Source organism: Bombus affinis, chromosome 2 (assembly GCF_024516045.1).
Source record: "Bombus affinis isolate iyBomAffi1 chromosome 2, iyBomAffi1.2, whole genome shotgun sequence".
NCBI lineage: Eukaryota > Metazoa > Arthropoda > Insecta > Hymenoptera > Apidae > Bombus > Bombus affinis.
In genome coordinates, this window is record NC_066345.1 from 10,761,391 (window position 1) to 10,784,944 (window position 23,554).

At 42.4% G+C, this 23,554-nt stretch overlaps 1 protein-coding gene across 4 annotated transcripts in view; it reads right to left on the reverse strand.

Annotated features, from left to right (window-relative positions):
• LOC126928913 (netrin receptor UNC5C-like) overlaps positions 1-21,059 on the reverse strand; it is a 44,964-nt gene extending 23,905 nt beyond the window's left edge. For 2 of the 4 annotated variants that reach the window (XM_050744791.1, XM_050744788.1), the window contains exons 1-2: positions 20,553-21,058; positions 5,025-5,227 (exon numbers count right to left, since the gene is read on the reverse strand). In XM_050744791.1, the coding sequence (XP_050600748.1) occupies positions 5,025-5,106 (82 nt within the window). In that variant the 5' untranslated portion in view covers positions 5,107-5,227; positions 20,553-21,058. Of the gene's footprint in view, positions 1-5,024; positions 5,228-20,552 lie in introns of all 4 variants that reach the window. The other 2 variants (XM_050744789.1, XM_050744790.1) reach the window with 2 other exon arrangements.
• Between the last annotated feature and the right edge of the window lie 2,495 nt (positions 21,060-23,554).

The window sequence follows — 23,554 nt, forward strand, 5'->3', positions numbered from 1 at the left end:
ACCTTATAGTATATACATATAATTTGCTCTTCGTGAATCTATTATTAGAATTATATAATGCAATCAAAGATACAATTAAGAAGAGTTAAATGAAAATACATATGGAATTTTCGAACTGAAACGACTAGAAACTTCAGCGAACAATGATATGAATTTTCCAAAGACTTATTAAGAAAGCGGATTTGCAATTCGAACCTCCAGAAGTATATTTCACACACAAAAAAAAAAGAAAAAAAGAAGAAAAACGCCTGTAAGCCAGAGTGTCGAAAGATGCAATTAAGAAACAACGAACATATCCGGTTTTCGAACCGATGTGTCCAAGAGCATCGAGAAATTTCGCAACGCGATTGCCGGACCAACACTTGACTAACCACCTTCGAAGATATCGAGAGTTCGCGGGACGAGGGAACGCGCGAAAATATCGTCGTGTTGTAATTCGATCGGTCGATATTTCACGATCTGCCGGTCCGTGGCTTGCGTTTTACCCATGCCACTCTTTTACCCGGCGGTTCTCCGCGATTTCAACAATAATCGCGGCGCTCGCGCTTGCACAACTGCCGGGGCCTCCTCTCGGCGCACCACTCTCTCGTTTGATTTACGATAATTAAAGCTGACCCGACCTTTCGTCGCTGCGAGTAAAAGAATGACGGAAACGGAGAAAGGCATACACCACGAGCGCAAGAAAGACCGCGGTATACACTCGGTCGGGCAGTGTGCCGATGAGAGACCACGAGAGATTAAAGAGTTTTTCTCCCTTCTCTCTCGCCTAACTAACTTCACCGTGTATTTTTTTATTCTCTTTCGCATTCGACTCAACCACTCTTCCCCTTCCCCTTCATCTTCCTCCTCCGCGGCTGTGAGGCCGAGAACGGGCCCCATTCCGACGTGGAACCAACCGGGTAATTGCTCGGTCGAGCCAACCCGCCAACCAGCATTCGCGTTGGCTTTTGCATTTTTGCTCCGGGCGATTTCGCGAGATCCACACGACCTCCCACTATCTTCAAACAGTTTACAGTTTCTTCTCTTTATCTTTCCTCCTCTCGTTCCTCATCTATCCATCTCTGTTTTTGTGGTCAGCTACGTGATCGAAGGTCGTATCGCGGGACCTGATCGCGATTTACTTATGATACTTATCGCTCGGAAACGGGCCCACGCTAGCACGAGGATGAGTAATAGGTTCTCACGAAGGGCGAAATCCCGAGGATGGTACTGTTACCCAGAGGTGAACCCGTGCTAGATAGAATGGGGTCGAAGAATCCGAAATCAGCAGCGTGACGTGACCTTTACGAAAGCATAGAAGGAGCATCGGCGTATGGAGAATTTATTAGTCGTAAATCTGAAGATTCGTCGACGCGATCCGCTCTCGCCTTCCGCTTTCTCGCACGCCGGAATAAACATTTTTCCAAGGCAGGGAAGCTTCGTATTTTCTCCGCTCGTAATTCTTCTCTCGCTACCGGATACGAGCGAAACCTGGCTAGCTTCGCGAGCTCGAAAACCAGACACGTTCGATAGCTTTTACCAGGGTCTCGGTGGATATCTATCTTCTGGAAAACGGCACTCGTTATTTTGATGCATGTTATCTGCAGGCCGGACGACAAGCTTGGTGAACTTGTTACGGGGATAATGCAGTGGAAACGATCGATCTTTTTTATTTATTCCCTTCGTACGAACTGATTATTATTACAAACGTCAATCTATAGGAAATAATTATTTTTCCAAATGTTTTGTAGTAACAATTAATCAATTAGCTCTTCTTCTTTTTCATTGAATTTTGTAACTCATTTTGTTGATACGAACAAATAATTGCAATATCATTTATTAAAAGCGTTTTTAAATGTTTTCTAAGTATTCACTTATTAGTATTCACTTCGTGTTACTAGTATACGCTAGTATCATCTTCGTCTTCTTTTCTTCTCCTTTGATTCTTCTATTGCTTTTTCCCAGGTTTCTTCTAATATTTATACCGCTAATTTCCATCACAGTACAACTCTTTCATGTTATGCTAACGAAGCTCATTTCCACGCCGTTAAGTAGAATTTTAACCTACTAATTACCAGCTTACTTCCCTTGAACCTTTTTCATTTCTCTAAGCAAACTTCTAGTCTTCATCGTGCCAATTCATATTGCGAAGAATACAAAATATCTACACTGTATCGACAAATTCAATCCTACTGACTGACTTACTTCCTGTGTTTTGTTATTCCTTCAAGCAAATTTCCAACATTCATCACACCAATTTGTACCACAGACCGTATAAATTTTCTACGATTTATGAAAGCTCATTTGCTCAATTCCACTGTGTTAGACTAATCATATGACTCATCTGGAACCAAGTAACTTCCCGCCTTATTCTCGACTATTCGAACCATTTAAAATTCTCAAAGTTCGCAGGAGGCTGAAAAATTGAAGACGCCACGGAATAGACGCGACACGAAGCTACAAACAAAGTGATTTGCGATCTTAAACGTGAGAACGACGCGCGGCGTCGATCTGCCCGCGGCCCGTTAATTATTAACGCGGCTAATATTTTCCTCGGCGCGCCGGAACGTCGGCCAGCCGAGTCGTTGGAATTATGACACGATATCACATCGCGATAAATCGTCAGAGCTATTATTCACACGCGGGTTTCTACGCACGTAAGAGCCTCTCTCTTTCTCCCTCTTTCTTTATCGACTGAACAGTTAACAGTTCACCTGGCAACGTAAGAACAGAGAACGATTTTCTTAGGCGCCGTTTCCTCTCCACGGTGTCGCCGACGATGCGCTGGCTTCGCGGGAAAGTCGCACGCGTGCACACACAATCGAAGTCGTTAAATGTCGACGCGTGCAATTTGCATGGCGGTGCCTCTCCCGTGGCTTGGGGAAAAAATGAACGACCGTGCCAGCTGTCGGAAAGCGTAATTACTCCGAGCGTTAGAAAAGTCTGGCTGGCGTTGTTTGCGTCGGTGAAGCGTGGCTGTGGCTTTGCCTATTGATGAGTTTGTGTTGTTGGAAGAGTTTGCCGGTATCCGCGAATGAGTCACTGCAAGCGAGGTGGAAACGGTGAAATTCATTCGTTAAACGATTTTGTAGGTTCCACTGGTATGTTCGTTAACGCATTAATAATTGAGTCGCGTGAACTTGATTAAAGTATTGTTTTTAAAAGCGTTAAATATCAGTCACGCTCCGTAGTGTTGAAATCGGAAAATTAGTGGGAGCTAGAATTGATTAGTTTAACGTGTCGAAAAGTTAAAACTATGGGTTTCACAGAGGCACAATTGCACATATCTGTACATTTTTATCTACTCACTCTAATTCCAATTATCCGTATATTATAGTTAAACGGGTCTTTATTTTCTCACACACGATAACCGCTATCTTTTTTCAACCAATTCTATAACACAATATCGTTAAGCAGATACGATGACCTTTCTCATAAACCGCATGTTATTCATAACCCCTTTTACAATTCTTTTTATCAGAAATTGTTGAGGCATAACGCGTACTACTGCCAATGTGTTAATTTGAAATACGACCAACATAGCGAACACCGATAACCAACTTCCTCGAAAGAAGGTTTAAAGAACGCAATAATTCTTCTACTGCACACTCGAAGGAATACATTTTCGAGTGGTTCTCGCTTCGAGATATGCGCAGTTAAGGCGTATAAATCCGTGAACTTTCTATCATTATGTGTAACGATTCTTTCATTTTTTCTCTTTTTCTTTTTTTGCTCGCCGTGTGCCATTCATCATCCCTATGTGCCGCGATGACGAGGCCGGTGGATGTCGGGGACGCTAATTAGTCGGCCACGTGGTCTCGCGAGTGCGCGAAGAAACCGAGAAAGACCAAAAGCCCCCCTCTTCGCGTAAAGTCGCTTTAAAACTAGCTCCAGGGGATCGTAATCCATCATCGAAAACGGCTGGTGTAACGTAACCGGCCGGTTATGCCCACCACTAATCAACGACGCTGACTTGCCGTATAATTAGATCTGCCTGGGCCCCTCTCCGTTCACCCTTTCCCTTTCCCAAGCCAAAGACCGTGCTCGTGACTAGCCCCGTGCACATAGAACACGACCAGGTTCTTTCTCGGCTAGGGAATCGCAAAAAGCATGTCCGTGTTCGGCTTCCTCCCTCGTGAGCGTCGAACGTTCATTACTGACGTACCCTTGGATCGGGATCGGGGAACAATAAAGCTTCGCTGTGGGGATTGGAAATCGAATCTTGAGCGATCGTAGGAAAATGATGGATAAATGGAAGTTTTTTGTGGAGGCTCGTTCAAGGAATTTAAGGGATTAACACACATTAGTTGTTGGACACGGTGGTTTGATTCGATTATTATGCTCTTACATGTTAGGTTTTCTATTTTAAAGGTATTTTAAAATAGAATAATTTATCATCAGAGAAAGAAACGAATCAGTGGACGATACGTTGGAACAAATATTATAAACATAAAATAATGATATTGCCTACGTTGTAACATTTTTATCAAATTAAATTTTGATACGAAAGAATAAACGGAATCGGCTAAAGGTAAAAGAAATGACATAACATACATTGCCAACTACAGTTCGACTACGAAGGATCAAGAATGGAAATAAACAATCTCAGAATCTAAACAAACAATATCAATAATACAAATAAACAAATCAGGATCTCTAAAGTAAATTTCTGAAAAATTGGAATATCAATTGTATAGTATGATTTTAAAGGTCCGGGGAGTTTATGCAGAATTTTACGATAAACATTAGAAGCTCTTTATCTCCGAACTAATTGTCCTCGTGAAATGAGCAGAAAATAACAAAATGGCGGCTGTTTCTCAGAACAAGTCCGCCCGTTTCCCAACTTATCGAACGATCTACGAGGCCGTGAGCATTCGTTTCCCGTTTCTGTGGTGAAAGAACTCGTACGAAGTGCACTCGATCACTTCAGTCATCGACTGTCGCAGCCGGGTTCTTGAATCGATAGAAAGCGAGATTCTAACTGGAGAGTCTCTGACGACTGCATTTTGTCGTCATGAGAGATTCTGGGATGGAAGTTTGCTCACCTTCGCCGGATGTGAAGGGGCGCACCAGTCCCGGCAACAGCACGCAGAACAACAGGAACAGGGAACACGATTTCGGCCTCATCGCGTACGTGTCACCGTCGTTCGTCGGTCATTCGTTCATCTTACGTCGAAGAAAATTGGATTAAAGAAAATGGTGGCGATGCACTTTCACCGTGAAACCTCTTGGTGGTTGTGGACTGCACCTGAAATAGAAAAATGAGTAATCCGATTAAAATTAAAAGCTGTAGGATTTTCAAACGTGAGAGATGGTAATGTAGTTGAACTTCGTTTACTCGAACTCATTGATGGGCAAATAGTTCATGGATATAACCAAGGTTCATTGATTCTTTCCACGAGTTACGATTCTTATGAAAGAAAACTTTGAATCAGAAGTAATAAATATATAGGATGTCAAATTATAGGTTGCGGCGTAAAAATTTCTCTTTCTATAATTTTACAATCATGTTGAATTATAGGAAGATATCCATTAAAATTTTATTCCAAGAAATGCAATTCAAATATAAATGACTCTACTATAGCTCTATCTCCATCATAGATTGAAACTGGTAAGTGAGCGTATGCGTTGTAATATGGCGTGTCTAAGGTTGAAAATGTACGAAGAGTATTCTTTGTAGCTAACAGAGAAACAGCATCGTGATATATCTACTTGACGAGGCTAATGCAATTGTTTCCAAGTGAATGAATAAAGCAGCGTGCAGCTATTATCCGTTTCTACGGAATGTTTTAGAAGCGTGCACCGGCGTATACGAGGGAATAGATTAACGTTGCATGAACTAGCCTGGGTATACATCGTAGTTCGTCAGTCATGATTAATTAAGATAAATGAAGCAGTAAGTTTTTCAGAGATACATATGTATATACGAAGAATGTCTGGAAAGCGACTTCTGGGGTCTCGTGCACGCTCTTCAACTTACATTTACACAAATTCACCGTAAAATCGACTAAAGACTTGTTATTTTGAGTAGTCAATGGAAACTTGTGTGTTGCTAGATTATCAGATATACTTTGAATACGACTTCTTTATATACTGTCAATCGGTACTATACATATATATATATATATTTCCTTTCCATATTATTCTCCAATATCGTTCAGGGACTTGAAAATGCAGTGAAAAATCCAGATTAAATTCCATATTCAAAGATATTTCATTTCTAGAGGTAAAAATGGACTCTTGATCCCTCTCGACTCGAAATCCACCGACATAACGTTCCTCCAACCACGTTCTCGTATATTCAATCTCATCTTAAAATACATATCCACTCTTGAAACGTGAAAACAAAAAATAGAAAGAAAATAGAAAAAGGACTCAGAAAAAAGTTAACAGTTTCTATAGGAACCGCGTTCGAGCTATGGTTGCCGCTTGGAAGGGTGCGTTTTCATCGAAAATATAAGCCAGCAGCGGCCTTTTCTCAAAAAAAGAAAAAAAATGGAAACTTCTTGGTGGCACGCGATGGAGAGCGGAAGCGACATCGACGCTGGGACGCGGATTGAACGTTTCTCTTGGGTTCGCTTGCTCGTTCCGTTGTTTCCACCGGAAAACGTAAAAGACGGTTAGGAGTGGTGAGAGTGCCACTTAGGTGCCGGCTGGCAACCCTTGCCATTTAAATATTCCACCGGTACCGCGCACTTTCCCGCACGCGAAATTTCCTCGTGGTGCCTTCGTTCGAACCTAGAGAGGCAGAGAGAGAGAGAGAGAGAGAGAGAGCGAGAGGTAGACTGGTAATTCCACCCCCTTTCTCGCTCCCTTCGTTTCGTTTCCCTCGAATCAACCTCGCGCCGGTTCTTCGTGGCCAATCCAGTCCGATAACCGGGGATCGTTAATTATTAACGGCGATCCGTCTAGTTGAAATGGATCGCCAGACGCGAAAAATTCGTTTCGTCCTGGGAATAATTGGAAGCTCGAAGGGGGTAGCTCGCTCCTCTGGATTAATAAGATTCTTCGATTACTTGATAAATATAAGAAACAATCATAGAGAAAATTAATCAGCTATGTAAATATAAGCGGAGGAATTTTATTTTTCAGGTAATCAAGCTTTTCCTCTGTTACATGAAAGAAGAATGGAAAAAGAAAGGAATTCCTAGAGGAAGGCAGAGAATCAAGATTCGATTGCTCCGGTTATACAGGCTCATTCTATGCAAAATATCGGCGTCTGACTAGTATCGAGAGAGGTTCCCGGGTTTAATTAAAGTCCAGATGAAACTTTACGAGCGGCGATAAAGCGCTACACACACGGCAAACGTATTTGCTTGGAACAGTTCGGTGTGTACTCGCGGGGAACTAGTTTCGCGAGCTCGTGTTTCGTTGGACAAGACTCGAAGGAAATTCATGGGAACAAACGCGCTCTAGAGAAAGAGAGAGAAAAAGAGAGAGAAAGAGGAAGAGGGAGAAACAGAAAACGCTGGTAGACTTGTAAGAGCTCCTATCGGCGGATTGAAACGCGACAGGAGGATCGTTTGTCAATGTCGTCCTTCGTGGGTCCTTTGTTAGCCTCGCGAACTCGCGCTTGTAGGCGGCGCAAACTATTTCGTTCGAGATCGAAAGTGGTTTCGTGTGCACGTGCTCTGTCAGCGCTCGAAGTAATTATCTTTGATGAATTTCACCATCCTTTAAGAAATTCCTTGCAGCCTCCGACAGGGTAAAATTAGATCAAAGATCGGTTGAATCGCGGTTTAAGGGAGTAAAATGATAATTCCACGACGACACCACAGAACCAGACCCTGACACATCAAAATTCCGTGTCGACGCGTGGTACGATATCTCTCTAATTGAAACGCAAACGGAGTTAACAGGGACAAGCGTGGATCACGATGATGAAATCGCGTCGAATCGATAGTCAGGCCGTTATCCGGTGGAAAGTCGATGAAACCACGTGAGGAATACAGGAGCTACAGGGACGAGACCGCGTGTTAGCGAAGGTAGACACGGGGCGAGGATGGTCTCGAAGATTCATGACGCGGAATAATCCACAGGACGAGTAGAGAGGCCGTGGAACGCGCATTATGCGAACGTATCGGACGTCCCTACACAGATTTCCCATCGACGAGAATAGAAAGAGAGAGAGAGAGATGTCGGGGTCTAATCCTCCAGGACGAGGACTCAATTTATAAACGTGCCCGGTATTACCACTCAAAGGCTTAAAACACTCGACACCGAGCAGACGTCGTGGTGCCGCGCGCGGATGAACACATGGCATTTCACACTGCAATTGCCACGAATGCCTGGCTCTCTCGCCCTGGCGCGCGCTAGTCGGGGATAAACGCGAGAAACTCGAGTGCTATTCACCCGCTTCGCTGCTCTACGAAAGGTCTTTTCTTTTCATGAGACCTGTTTTCCAGGGGTCTTCCTCGCCACTTTACAAGCGGCACAATCTGTCCGTCTGTTTCGAAACCGACGCATCGTGCGCGCTTCGTGTTGTCCATTTCCTCTTCATCTTTCTCTTCTTTTGCTTTTTCGCTTTCTCTCTCTCCCCATTGTCCCTTTTCTTCTTCTTCTTCTTCTTCTTCTTCTTCTTGGTTTATCTCGCTCTGGATCAGTGAGGTTCAGAGAGATGTTATATGTTAAGAGATGAGAGACCGCGACTGAAAAGCGGTTTAAAGCTTCGAAGGGCAACCTGAGTATCGCGTGACAACAGGTAGGGGGGAATCAACGGGGCTGGATTCCCCGGAGTATTCAGCGGCTACCGGTTTGCGAAGCCGCCTCCCTTCGATGTTTCTATTCCACCTTGGCTACGGAACAGAAGCGGGCCCCCGAGGAACGAGAAACGATCCACGCGTGCTTACGCGCTCACCAATATATCGGGGAATCTTTTATGCACGAGGAACGAAGAAATAGCTGGATGTTTTTTTCGCGAGAGACTTCCAATCGAGAATTCGTTATTGATTGTTCGTGTCTCGCGAGAGCGCGCGAAATTTCGCTGATCCTCTGGGGAGGACGGATTCTATTAGGGCTGCTAGCTCGATGGCAACGAAAGTAGTCGGGAAATGTAGTTTTCTTGTACCGTTGGGGAGAAAAGTGATATGTGGGTTGAATGTATGTGATACTGAAAATATGTGAAGTTATCGATGTTAGATTTATATAACAGGTTATTTTCATTTTGGTGAAAGAATAATTCATTCTTTCCGAGTAAATTGACACGACCAGAGTAAAATTTTATTATCCTCGTGTTTGAAAAACAATGTTTATCTTTGGTATAGGCAATTCAGAAGTTTTCCAATTTTCTTAAAAGCTTACAATAGCCAAAAACTGGCTCGGATATGGAATACCCTACCTATAGAATTAATTATTTTCTGGCATAAAATCAGTGACGTTGGAACAAATCATACTTATAAATAAAATGTTTAATACAATAATAGAATATGACAGTGCTTATGGCTTTCATCCAGCGAACGTGAAATCGATATCTATACATATTTGTTCCGGCGAACTTTCTTCTGCAAAGAAGGATCTTTTACAAATCAATGCCGATGCTTTCTGATATTTCGACGATACTTCTATTGTATTCCGTTATTCGTCAGCATCGTAGCTGTATGTCTGCGTGTCAGGGTCGACACGGATCGATAGACGCTCTCGAAAGAAGCTACAACCCCTCGAAGATCGCAGGGGTTTCGTGAAACAGCGGGTAATTACGACATTGTCTCTCCTCCTGCTTCTCTCTTTCTTTCGACTAATCGTGAAAACCGTGCATCGTGTTATTTAGAAACTTCCCGGCCGATCTCGTCTTCTCTCCGCCGTGTAATCTCGAAGCGTTCTATAGCTCGCCGTAACATTTCTAATACCCAGGGATATTACGCATTTTATCTTACAGCGTTGTAAATTGCGACGCACGCATGCGCCTCTGGTTGTAATAAATTTGCATGCATTTACGTAACGTGTCACGAATTTTGCGTTTCGCAGCCACGAACTTGATCGTGTTCTCCAGGCTTTCCCCCGCAAGGGATTGAGTATACACTGGGTGGTTGGAGAAATTGGCTTGCGATATATCTATATTGTACGGAGTATTCCGTGAATGAAAACGGAGAAACCCAAAAGGTTGAGTCGAATGGCTTAATCAAAGGTGGCTCCTTGTAATCTGTGTTTCTTTCTGGCAAAGAACACCGTTACATTGATCATGAAATGATATTAATTTTTTCTTTATGTAGTTCCAGAGGCTAGATTATAGAGATCATAAAAATTTTTTTAAAAGATCTGCCTAAACTAATTAGCTACGTTTATTTTTCTGAAGAGCTTCATCCATTAAATAGCATTTTGATTTAGATATATATATATATATATATATATATATATATATATATATATATATATATTGTGAGATACGATATACAGATAGTTGTACCTTTTCTAAAACATGTGTTTGTCAAACAAAATGATTTACGAGGAATTTTAAAAAATGACAAGAATAAAGTAGTATAAAAAATGATAATTTATGGAGGATTCTTTTTGAAGAATAAAGAAGAGTATGTATTAAGATGATAAAGTTCCTGCTACAGACTAAATGTACACAAAGATCGATCTACCGTACTTTTCATCCTGGTATCTTCCCGGCGAATCTCAAAGCGCCATAAAAAAGACATTTCTCACTAAATCATCCCTTGACCAATTTTCTTGCCCGCGTGTATCCATCTCTAGATCATTCTGCGCTCACAACACGCGATCGTGGGGAGTCGTAAATTTCACATGGAACATCTTCTTTCCTGTGGAAACATGCAAGTGCATTTCCACTATTATCTCTCATTGTGGTGTTTGGAACTAATCCGTAATAGTCGTTGAAGAAAAGGAAATTATTCGGTATACGACTCGGATGTGTTGCAAATCTGAGTTTATTCTCATTTTATCTACATACAATTGATTACTTAATTATTTAATTGCCATAAATGACGGGGTCATTCAAAAGCTACCAAAACGAAATTTGTTTTCATTCAATCTTTATTTTTATTTCAGAAAAGTTTTGGAGCTTGTAACAATAAAAAATTAACTATTATATAATAATAAATAGAAGTTCATTCTTTATTTTTATTTTTATTCATTCAATCTTTATTTTTATTTCAGAAAAGTTTTGGAGCTCGTAACAATAAAAAATGAACTATTATATAATAATAAATAGAAGTAATTTATTCACGAAGGTTGAAATCCAATAAAAATTAATTGTGCAACAAATAAATTCTTCATTTTCCTCAAAATATTCCGCAACGTATTACATTTGATTCTGTCTTCGATAAAATAATTTGCTGCTATTGAATCGATAAAATTATGACATCTTCCCAATTCAACTATAGCATCAGTGAATGCTGTTCTACGCAGAAGTAGCACAGTGTGCGTAACACGAACGTACCACGAGTCGATTGCAGTCACTGCGTTTAAGGGCCCGTTTTGTGTACAGGATTTCAAGAAGCCTCTTCTGGAGAGGTACACGTGTGACGCCAGGTATGCGCTTCGTGTCTCCGCCCCTGGCTATCCTTTCTTTCTCCGTTCCCTTTCTTTTTATTCTCCACCCTCTCTTCGACAAACGTCTCTCTTTCCCTCCCCTCTTCACCCTGTTCCGTGGCCAAAACGTAATCCGAGAAGATTACAGAGCGAAATAAACATGTCAACCCCCCTGTAGAGGAAGGGATGTGGGTTTGCGGAGCATCTTTATACAGCGCGACTAGAATATTTCCTCTCTATGCTCCTCGATCTCGTTCACTTCTGCTTATCTTCCACGTAGGTAGTCTTCGAATGAAGATCCTTGGAGATATAGTTCCTCTGACTAGCTGTGGGTCCGTTAGTTAAAGACTCGTTTAGACTTACAGACAGTTGTTCATATATACTTGTCCGAGGACAGTTACAGACACTATTCCTTCTTTTTCATTGCAGTGAAGCACCGATGATTATTTAATAGTCGGACAAGTACCTATAAGTGCATTATTTTCTAAAAATATTATTCTTCAAAAGTAGGTGATATTTGTAATTTACATTCAAAGGATTTTATTATAAATGTCCTAAGCTTTGTGAATTCGCACGAATTTTTCTACTAAAGTTTAATTGTATTAAAGTTTCTTAAACTAAGTTTCATGCTTAGAAGAAGTTTAATACATCACACAGACTTCTTTGTCCACAGATTTCTCAAACTTCTCAAAAATGTTATCAACCTCAAAATTTTTTCATTTATACCGATTTTCCTCTTCTTTATACGAACTACCTTTGGACTTCTACTGTATGCCACATTATCTATAGACTTTCTGCGAATTATCTACGTGTCTGCGAACAATTGTCTGTAAATGTAGACGGTCCTCAAGCCAGATGCGTGCCTACAAGCAGTAAATTTGCACGCGTAACCACAATACGACCGCGTGCCCTATCTTCCTAAGATCTGAACCGATCTCAAAGATACAAGCTTTCATACGGCCAAGGTCCTCTTTTGTCGCTTCTCCTTCGTATCTTTGAAAGATACACGAACTTTTTGTGGTATACAGGGTGGCTAACGGAGGATGACGACAAAACCTCGACGTAATGTGTACAAATTTGCAGCTACCTACGAGAACGAGGATTCAATTCGTTGGGACGTGGCCTGCGCGGTCGATTTATGGGTATCCAGTGCATCGTGGCCACCGCTGTGAGCTTGTAACGTCGTCCATTACGATCCTTGATCCATCGATTTTCCGTAGCGTCGAAAGGAAGCCTGGAACCCTCGTGCGAGTGTTTGTTCCATTGCTACGGTGACACGGCGGTGAAAGGAACGAGGTTGAAACAGCCACGTCAAAGTGGCACGAAGAGGGTTTAACCCGTGACTTTGAGCCTTTTAAAATTGTCAAGGGGAAACGACGAGATTTCACGGGAACTCGAGAAGACCCGGCTTCAATCGTGACTTCTTTGGTGAAATTGTAACACGAAAGATGACTTGTAGGATTTCCGTGAAAAATCAACAGAATCTTTTCGTTCGCGGAAAATCTGTACTTTCCTATGATTTTGTATACAATAGTGCTTGGTTAAATTCCAACAAATTGATGGTTTATGTTGTAATTCTCGTGAAACAGGTAGCGATTTTATTAATGAAATCCAATTCTACCGACAAGGAGAAAGAATTGATGAGATTTTACAAGAATAAACGATAATACTCTCATCGCATCTGTTCATTGCCTTTTGCAATTGGTATTATAAGCTGAGAACACTAAGTAGCGAAGGATCAAATTTGAATCATCTGAATTTAAGTATTACTGAAATCCAAAAAGATCGATATCGTCGGTAATACAAGCTATTAAGTAGATCATTCTAGTTTCTCTATTTTCAAAGTCTAAATTCGAAGCACACCTTCGTAACTTCTTTGATCGCTTCGTTAAAGCGGCGCCGCTGCGTTACGCGAATAAGAGCGACTGGATGCCGCGTGTCGCTGAAAATACATTGAGTGAGCCACGTGTGCGTTAGTCAACGACGCCATCGAGTTGGGCGTCCAGAGGATCAAACGTTAGTCTTCTATGCCATGATTCGAGTCGCGGAATTATTTGACGTTTTTCTATGAATACACGAAACACAATATACAGTGCCAGACTACGGAAAATTCAGGATGCAGACTGGCTTTTTTCCTTCGAGCACGTTTTTCCCGACTAGTCATATCTGTCGCGCGATCTTGACGTGGTGGACCTAGCGCCAGAAGAAACTCGTTTCCACGATACGCTTTCCCTCTAATCTCGCGTGTCGATCGTTCGCCGCCATGCATACCAAGCGTACACACAGCACGTATACACACATGTACCAGCACTTTTGGGACGTTTCGTGATGAATGTCTCGCAGCGGTTGTCTCTTTTTCTATCTCTTGTTCGCCTCGTTCTACTATCCTGCCTGACACCCGCTCAATTTGCTTTCCTTTATCTCGTTTCGCTAGATTTCGACATCGATAGGCTCGTTTGTTTGTTCAGAGGTTTGTTTAAGTATCGTTTAAATCGAATATTTTGAAGCTTCGTAATATACGAACAACGTTACATTAACAGTAAAAAAAAGTTTCTATCTCAAAGTTTCTTTCTATATAAAATTTCTATCTTACAGTAAATGACATCAAAGAGTTCATGCACACAAACCAAGACATAGAATGTCTCATAAACGATGCATCTGTAATTACGAATCAAAAATTTACACCGTATCTATCGTTATACCATAAAAATAAAATCATAATCGAAGCGACGAAAAAACCCAAGAGAGAATGCTATTTAACAAATCGAATACGATTCGAAGAGAATACGATTTAACAAATCTACCCTCCATTCTCAGCTTCCTCCCATTCACCAAACCATCCCTCCCCATAATCGTGTCTTCCAATATCTCTTTATCGACACGTTAACTTTTCCAGGCGTCGGATTTCCGCATTATTAGCCACAAATTCTACCCTCATGGCCTCCCTTATCTAACCTTGTATCTCCTTATCCTGCGAATCTCTGTTCGATTCGATTTGTATCCATTATATTCGACGTCCCTCAGACCTCAGGAAGTCTCTATAAGCTAACAAGAAAATTCTCGGGGTCCTTCATCTTCATCGGTCGTTCGTAACCCACCAACCCAGGATCACTGTAGAAATTCGTCGAAGCGTGAACATGGTGTTTGCCGCGCACGCTCGCGTGCACGCCGAGGTTTCGAACAGGAGGCAGGTAGAAAAGAAGGACGAAGCCGTGAGAACGCAGATGGAGGGGCAACGCGTGCCAGGTGGGCCCCGGTTCAGCCTCCTGCAAGGCACAACGTTGTTTCCTGCGAGCCGATCGAGACCGTGATACCGAAAATCGATCCGTCGACCGAGATAACAGGCCGCATCGGCGAGTTTTTAATGGCCTCGCGACGGAAAACGGGCTAGGGGAACGAAACGCCTTCGACCGGCTTTACGCACTCCCATCACGTGCCTCTCGTTTCCTGCCTCCTGTCCATAGTAACCACCGATGTTTTTCTTCGACGTTTCTTGCCTTGGGAGGATTCTTTCGGTTTCAGTTTGTTAAAGTACCAGAGGAATAATGATTATTAATGATGGGTATCGCGTTATATCGCGAGAAAGCTGCGAGTTTATCGATGGATCTAGAGGATTCTTATGCGTCTGCGAAAAACGTAGAAGCATAGAGTTATCAAGAATATGCATGATAATGTACAAGTATAAAATGTTTAAAATAAGGCGGTCGTTATAATATTCGATAGATGAAACAAGTCTCTGTTTAGATTCCATATGTTTAATTGGACTATAAAAGTATGATTGTGCAGAAATATCTGTAATATGCTCATCAGCGTGAGACGTCTGATTCGATTGCATATCGTATTCGCATAGAGAGATATTCTATCAGCGTGCAAAACGCTTGTAGATATAATGATACATCGAAGAAGCGTATTTTTAAATGATGCTCGACCGATGCATTCGCATCAGGTTCAGCTGTCTGACACTTGTAGGAAATAGCTCCTTTAAGAAGGGAATGGAGATTAAGACGAAGATTCAATCGCGATTTAGAGATACAAAAGACATTTTTAAGAGATTTACACGCTATCAATACTATTGTTAATGTGGACAAGTACAGAAAATTTAGATACACATTATCATCAATGTTATCGATCATGTGCGCGCCCCGTTGCGGTACAAGTTTCCCGCGAGTCGAATACGGTATATGCATATAATTTACAGCGGAGTCGCGTCGACTTACCTCGACGATTCTCGATTACCCGCGGGTAATCATGGAAATCTCTACCGATATCCATGCAAAAACGGCACCGTTCGATAATTACGGGATACTCACGAAGCTCGTGCGCAGATCGAACACGCGAGCTCATAACATGAATGCAAAAAACGTTCGTTGAAGATTAACGATCCTTACCACGAAAAAGCGGCGCGAGAATCGGGACTATCGACTCTAGATTATTCGCCGACAATCTACGATCTTTCACTTGCGTCTAGGCACTATGGCTTATCGCGTTACGACTTACTCAACCCTTTTCTTATCGAACCGACGTCAAACGGAATTTTCAATATCAAAGAAACTTTCCGTATGAAAACGTCAATTGGCGATTGGATAACGCGGAACGTTCGAGCGCCACATGAACTCATTCCGCCAGATAATAAACGTCCTGCGAGAGGGGAGAGAAAAATTGAAAAAGCCTCGATTACCCGGAGCATGAGATTACGCGGAGCATGAGATTACGCTGACTAAACGCCACGAATCGGGAGGAATGGGACCTGTTATTTGACTTTGACAGACATTATTAACGACCAACCGTTCTGTGCGAAGCTCCTGCCCGCGTAATGATCTCCGGCGAAGCGTGGCTGGATAAAGAAAGACGCTGCTGAACCTCTCTCTTCCTTCTCTTTTTCAGCCTGTCCGACCGGAAAATAAAGAAAGTCGAGCGGGGACCCGCGAGCGGTGCCAATGGATCCTCTTATTTCTGCTGCGTCGTCTCGTTCCCGTGAACGCGACACGCGCCCCTTTGAATGTTCCCGTCAACGCTTTTCAGTTTTCTCGTGCTGTTCGCTTTCGTCTCGCCGCTTCCGCCGACTTCTTTCATCGTCGACGAGTCGCGTCGATGGAATTCGCGAGTCGAGCGCGCGATATCGCTGCGATTTCGAGCTGTTTTGCTCGTTGCGAGAGCAGTTTCACGCCGTAAGAGAATTTTAGAGAGTTAAAGAGCTCCGGGAGCTGAAGTTACTCGCGTGGGCGGCGGCCATTTTCGAGCATTAGGCTCAGACACGAGGGGGGACCCGCTTGTGGGAGCCGTTACTTGATGGTTCAATTTGGAAAAAAGTAAAACGTAGTTTTTTTCTATTTGATGCGTTTTTATATTTGGCTTATAGTTTAAGAAGTGTTGGAGGGTCGAAGGTGGAGGTGTTTGTACGGTCGATACGACGCGAGATAAGAATTGAGGGAAGTGTCGAAAAAGATCCATTTCCCGTTTGTTTATTGATAAGTAGGATCTAGGAGTCTAGGAATCGGGGATTTCGAGGGAACGTAGAAAAAAGTTTTCCTGCAGGTATTATTGATAACCAAGGACTGTAAAAAAATGTAGAGGTTTTTAGAAATTTAACTCTGCTGTTCTCCTCGCATTCTCTTCGTATTTGTATCTCATTAGATACCTTTCTTTTTTGGAAGACGTTGCTCATAAAATATGTGAAATGTACAAAACCTTATAACTAAAATCAAGTATTCTAAACCTATATTTTAATGTGATAGTCCCAAAGAAAGCTGCAGTTGATCGTAACATTCTTACAAAATTCCATTGACGAAGACGGCAACCACTCGATCCACTGACACAGAACACGCGAACGTTCCATTACCAACGAACATTCATTCAACGCAGAATCTTGTTAAAGAAATGCCTCCCAGAAAGCGAACTTTTTCCGTGCAAAACAAGTCAGGGACTCGGGGGAATCGTTTCCGCGGACATCGTTCTCGTGAAAAGAGACAAAGGCGTAATTATTGCAGCGGTATCGCGGCGACGATTAATGCCCGCTATCAATGGCGGCCCGACGAGAGAGATACGCGGCTTATTAATTAATTGCATTCACAGTGCACGCATGAGCGAACGATGGGAGAGAGGGAGATAGAGTGTGCAAAATCGAAGGCCGATTATTGTAGTCGCGTCTCTCGCGATAGATCCTCGTTAGCGGCGTCTATGATCGGGCGTCAGCTCGATCGGAAGGTTAACAGGCCGTCGCAAACAACGCCGTCGAACGTTCCGCAATTTCAAGCGTTTATCGATCCGGGGTCGTGGAAATCGCAGCAATTCCCTCGTCCCAACGAGGAACTAGACTAGACAAAATACGAAAGGGATCGCACGAGGTTGACAATCGTGCCACTATTCACGAATAGATAGAACAGGTCGATTTGCCTGTGACCGTGAATTATCGATCATTCTTCGTCTACGACCGCGAAATGGGGAATATCAGCAGATTCTTGGGCTTTCATGATATTCTGTTGGAGATTCTCGCTGTTTATGGGTGCTGCGCATGGAGGATAGTTTATGGAGGTGGTGGGAAGCAGTTGGGTGGAAAAGATAAACATGTTAGGGATGATGGAATGCATTTGATCACTAGACAACTTTGCGTGTTTAATCTTTTAGGGTAGGCGAGAGCCGGAATTTTTATCTCGCTATTACAATTTTGTGAAGTTTAAAATGGTACGCTATATTCTAGAATTTGTATAACATATCATTTAACAGATAAGATCATACTGTAATTAAAGAGTACGAATATGGTACTAGCAAAATTACAAACGTGTATAGTTAGAGATTAATCGTTCAAGGATAAAGTTTCTACTAAAAGTACTATTAACATTTCTATGAAAAGCTCTACTAAAAAGATTTCTACAATTTTCTACTAAAAGTTGCATTTTTGTTAAAAAAAAAATGTCTGCTGGTAATTGGAAGGTTTCATCCAAAAATTGAAGTCGTTTAATCTAAATGATCAAATAAACGAACCAAAATTTGTATCAATTAAAAAAATGTATATCACAGTGAATTACAGAAATAACCTTGTTTCGAGCTGCACTTTTATTCATCCGCATTCATTATTTTCTTTTCCGCACGTGAATGAATGGCTCCAATATTATATGTTTTATTTACGAAGATAATTCCATGAATTAACCTCTGTCTCTCAACGGTGATCAATGAACTCGAACACCCTCGCCTTTTAACCAAACACATTCTCAACCTCACCCTATCTGCAAGTCGAAAAGCCTGAACACGACCGTTTCAAGGAGGAAAGCTAAGAAACTGCTGAGCCCCTCTGCATATTTCGTGTATTTACGAGGAAACTCGTTTCCCTCTTTGCACGCGTTTCGCGTAAATCCGCGAAAACATACTGCTCCCGGTTTCTATAGCGAACAACGCCGATTCGGACCACGTAATTCTGGTAAGTGGAGCCGAATGTTTGTGAATCTTCGTTCGATGCCGCATATGGACGGCCACTTTACGATTATGCTATCCGCCGGAGGTCGAGAGTCGTTCGTTCGCGACCACCGACGAGTACCCGCTTCCTTTCGGGTATTTTTCCAAACCGGAGCATCCTCCGTGCACGCTTGTTCCCCGGGGAGCTGGCAGCTTTATTCGACATGCGTATTTCGTAAACTTAGCGGTTCCCCATTTTATAGAATTTATGGAGTCCGCCGGTCGAACGTTAAGATTCAGACGTTATGTGTCTGGGATCGCGTGCTGCGACGACAGAAACTGCTTACGCACGGCGTTTTTAGCGAAACCTTAAATGTTGTTGGTTCATTTTGGATCGTTCGGTAGATTTACGATTGAGTAATTGTATGGTGGTGAAAATGCGATTTTTGGAGATTGTTTTTAGAGTTTGACGTTTATAGCAGCCGTAAGCGACATAGAACGATTTCCTGAAATGCAATTATCTTGAAACGTATGAAATCTTAAATCGAATGATAACTTGTTAATTATTTGATCAATAGTTGAATGAAAAATTTGCCATGCGATAGAAATAGAGTAAAATTCTGTTTATCGGACTATGATGTAGCACAAAATAATAGCTTCAATCGCGAATACATCTAATCGAGCAAAATAATTGTATTAGATAAATCTTTACAATACAGTGATTTAATAAATAAAGTACCAACTAATCGAAGAAACTAGAATAAATAGGAAAAACACGAGTGTTTGTAAATTGAATTTTTGTCAATTGATAAATCCGCTTATCTGACTCGAAATTCCTATTATTCCTATTATTCCTATTATTATACGAACGAAAAAATCATAGTCAGTGGAAAGAATCAATCAGGAAATCAATGAATCCTACTACATAAACTATTCATCCATTCAATAGCTATAAAAATGATTTCTATTCTAACAAATACTCGGAACCACTGCAACAAGTCTCCATTTATTTCCAACACGATTTTGAATCTACACTTGTCAAGCTATACGCTGCCTTCGATTCGAGCAATTTTTCCAATCACGAGTTCGTGGACGATAAAACTTGCTACAAGCAACAAGTAAATCGTTCGTGTGGCCCGAGCACTTTCGCGGAATTTTTCCAATTCCGAATACCGAGAACGCTCGACTCGGATAAGCAGGCACACGGGAATCGCTTTATTCGCGGGCCACGGTGGCTTAATTTGAATAGCAATAACCAGAGACTGCTGCGAGGCAAGCGAAGCGTAAGAGCAGGGAAAACAGTTTCACTGGATGCCGCGGCTTTTTAAATAGTTTTTCCAGGGGACCTTTAAGTCGTGGCCCAGCGGGAGTTCGCCTTGCCAGATAAGAGACCGCCTCCTAATTTCGTAGAAGCTTTTCGAGACGCTCGCTCGACCGTGACTACATTTCAATATATTAAAAGAAATACTCGTTTAGAAAAAGAAAAAAAGAAAAAAGGAACCAGAAATATATAAAAGTTCTCGTCGATCAAATAGAAAATATCGAAAGAAGCGGAAGGGTACTCGAACCGGCAAGTCGCTCGTTAAAATTCTTCGACGACCTCCTCGAGGATACTCGTCCAATTTCCACGTACCTCGTTCAATTTTAATTAAACCCCGCCTAGATACGTTCTACGTAATCTACAAGAAACTCACTTGTAACTGTTGGAATCCCAGAATTAACAGCTTTCTCTAAGGAAATCCACCTTGCACCCCAACGAGCAACACACGGTTCAATGTTTCCGAAAACCACTTTTTCTTGTTTATCCACACTCGAAAAGCCCACTGCACTGACACTGGTTCAGGTTCACCTAAAGCTGACCCGGAGTTTACGTAAAACTCGGTCCTTCACCCTTCTCACGATTCAATCTCTTTTACACAATCCCGATTTTTTTTTTTTTTTTTTTTTACCCTTGATTCGAGAAACTATCTGCCGCCGTCACTTTCGACGAACGTGTTTTCAAACGTGTTATTCGATTGGAATGGGTCGCGAGTCGCGTAGTTTTGCTGATCCGCGGACATCTCACGGGACAGTGGTGCACGCCACCGGTCGCGTTGCCACCCTTAACGAGCGAACAAACACCGAGAGCCCCAACGCGCGCGGCTCATGTCGGCCAACTGACTCCGAGCGCAGAAACCTCGGGGCCCTTCGGCTCTTGAGCGCCGCTGCTGCTCGGTCGCCGTGTGGTGGTGGAGACGCCGTCGACCCTGGTGGTGGTGGAGACGTGTCTAGTGGTGGTGGCAGTAGCGGCGGAGACGAGCTGAACCCGCTGTGTTCGAGCTGCCACGCTGGTGGGAGTACGGATGCTGGAGCTCTCGATGGTTAGCTCGTGAACACCGCTTCAGAGTGCCGCGCGAGCTGCCGAGAGAAACGCTTCGACGCCGTTGCTACGAGTAACTTTGTTGTCTCGTATGAGTTTTATGGAAACATTGGAAGGGATGAGGAGGTTTTCGGAAGGTTTTTGGGACGGGTGTTTGGGAAAAGAAGAACTTGCCGGGGAAGTCTGTGGTTTACGATTTTTGGGCGGAGTCGTTATGGTTGGGTTGATGTGTTGAATAGATCGATGTTTCGATATATCGGACGATCGTTGTACCGTGGCTTCGAAAGATATTCGTATACGCAATCGTATTTGTTGTAACATCTATATATGTATACTAATGAAACCAATATTAAAACATACTGATTCGATAGAATCGTTTTATGGCTACAAAATTGCTAGTACGTATCTTGATCAATTTTAAGATTGTTTAAATCTTTAGAACATATCGATATCATAGTATTTTTAATACACACGAAGTTAGAAAATTAGAACACTTATGTAATGAAATGAAGAAATGGATGAAAAGTGAAATCGATTAGTTTGGCTTCGGAGAGTCTCGTATAACGGCAGGATAAAAACACGGCTAGATTCTTCTATTAAAAAGAACATACATACGAAGCCATTGATTTTTATGATACAATTCTGATTCTTCTCATCAGTATACGCAAAGCTACCAAAACGTCTGCGCCAAATTGCATTACATTTACATAAGCCCAATCCCACGTTACGCGAACCTTTATGCAACCAAACCGATAAAGAAAGAAAGAAAGCAAAATTAACGGAAAAAATGCCCAGCAAACAGCCTGCAGAGTTTCATCGGATCCCATTAAAAGGCAACCCTTAAAAGGTGAACACTCGGCGTTCGTTTCCTGTTGGACGTCGTGGGGTCACCGGTTCACAGCCGACGTGGAACCTTAATAAAAAAGGGTTCAGGAAATCAGAGATGTTCTTCCTGCTTCTTACCATCGCCGCGTTTTTTCGACCGGTGCATAAATTTGTTTTTTCCCCCGAATAAATACGCCGGCCATTTATTTACGATCTTGCTGTTTCACGTGACCCGCAAACTCCGACCATCCCTGCCCTCCCCGCTGCCGCAGGTCGTGGCCTATCCTCTTCGATCTCCGATCTTTTCTCGTTCCCTCTGTTGAACACCGAACTGGCCAGGACTTGTCGCAACGCTAACATTCGCCCGGATAAATAAATATTGACCGTCGGGGCAGGAACCGCAAACAAATCCATTAATAACAGGAATTTAACCCCGTTGCGGAGGTGAACTGGCGCTCGCGTATTTAGTCGCGGCTCGTGGTTCCCGAATCGCGTGTCCTGTTGCCGGCGAAATCGGCATTGTCAGTGTCAATTTATATCTGCGGGTAGATCTACTGTTACGCTAGAATAATTTAATAACGTTCCGGCAGGGGTGAGTTCTCTGTCTTTATCAGCTAACCCGGGCGCATCATTTCTACGCACGACAGAGAGGATCCTTTGTCCCTGTCGCGCTTGCTCTTTGTCCAGCTTTGTCACGTTTGAACCTAAAACCAACTGGAGGGAGCATAGTGAGCGATTGATCGTCCGATAGGGGTGAGAAAGAGAGAAGACGAGGGAGAAGAGAACAATGAACGGCGACGCGCAATTAGCAAGACTGTAATCAAATATAGCTTGATTGTTAATATCGACGGACATGGTTCCGAGACAGAGCTTCCTGTCTCGTTAGTACCGTGGCAAACACACGCTGTAACCTTTCCTTCCCTCTCGTGAGCGACGATGGGAATCGGGGAGGGGGTTGATTGATTGGGTGATGGAGGCGCGAGAGGTTAACTTTACGTATGGCTTTTTTTGGCCTCGTTTTAACCCCTTCATAGGGTGTTTGCATAGGGAACGATTTATAAAATATGCACCTTTTTATTATGCAAATTTGATTTGTTATAAATCAGTAATTTTATATCATAGGAAGAGCAGTATATCAAATCTATGGATTTAAACTACACGTCTAGCTAAATGAAAATATATAGTTCCATTTAAGAAAGCGAAGATCGACAACTTTACTCTCAAAACATACACCTCCATTACAAAATCTCGTTTCTGAAACAGGAAAAGCTTTATTTCCATTTCATTTTTTTCACATATTTCACCATACAGAAGATTCTCCAGACAAATACTCCATAGAGACACCGTATAGTAAATTGAAAAGTAAATATCACACACAAAATACATCATTTACATTGGGAAATAATTAATGATCATAATATGAAGTTCAAAGAACGTATCATACTTAATATCTCGTCAAAGAACTTTTCACAATACAAAGGACTTCAACGTCGCACATCTTCCTCGTCAAAC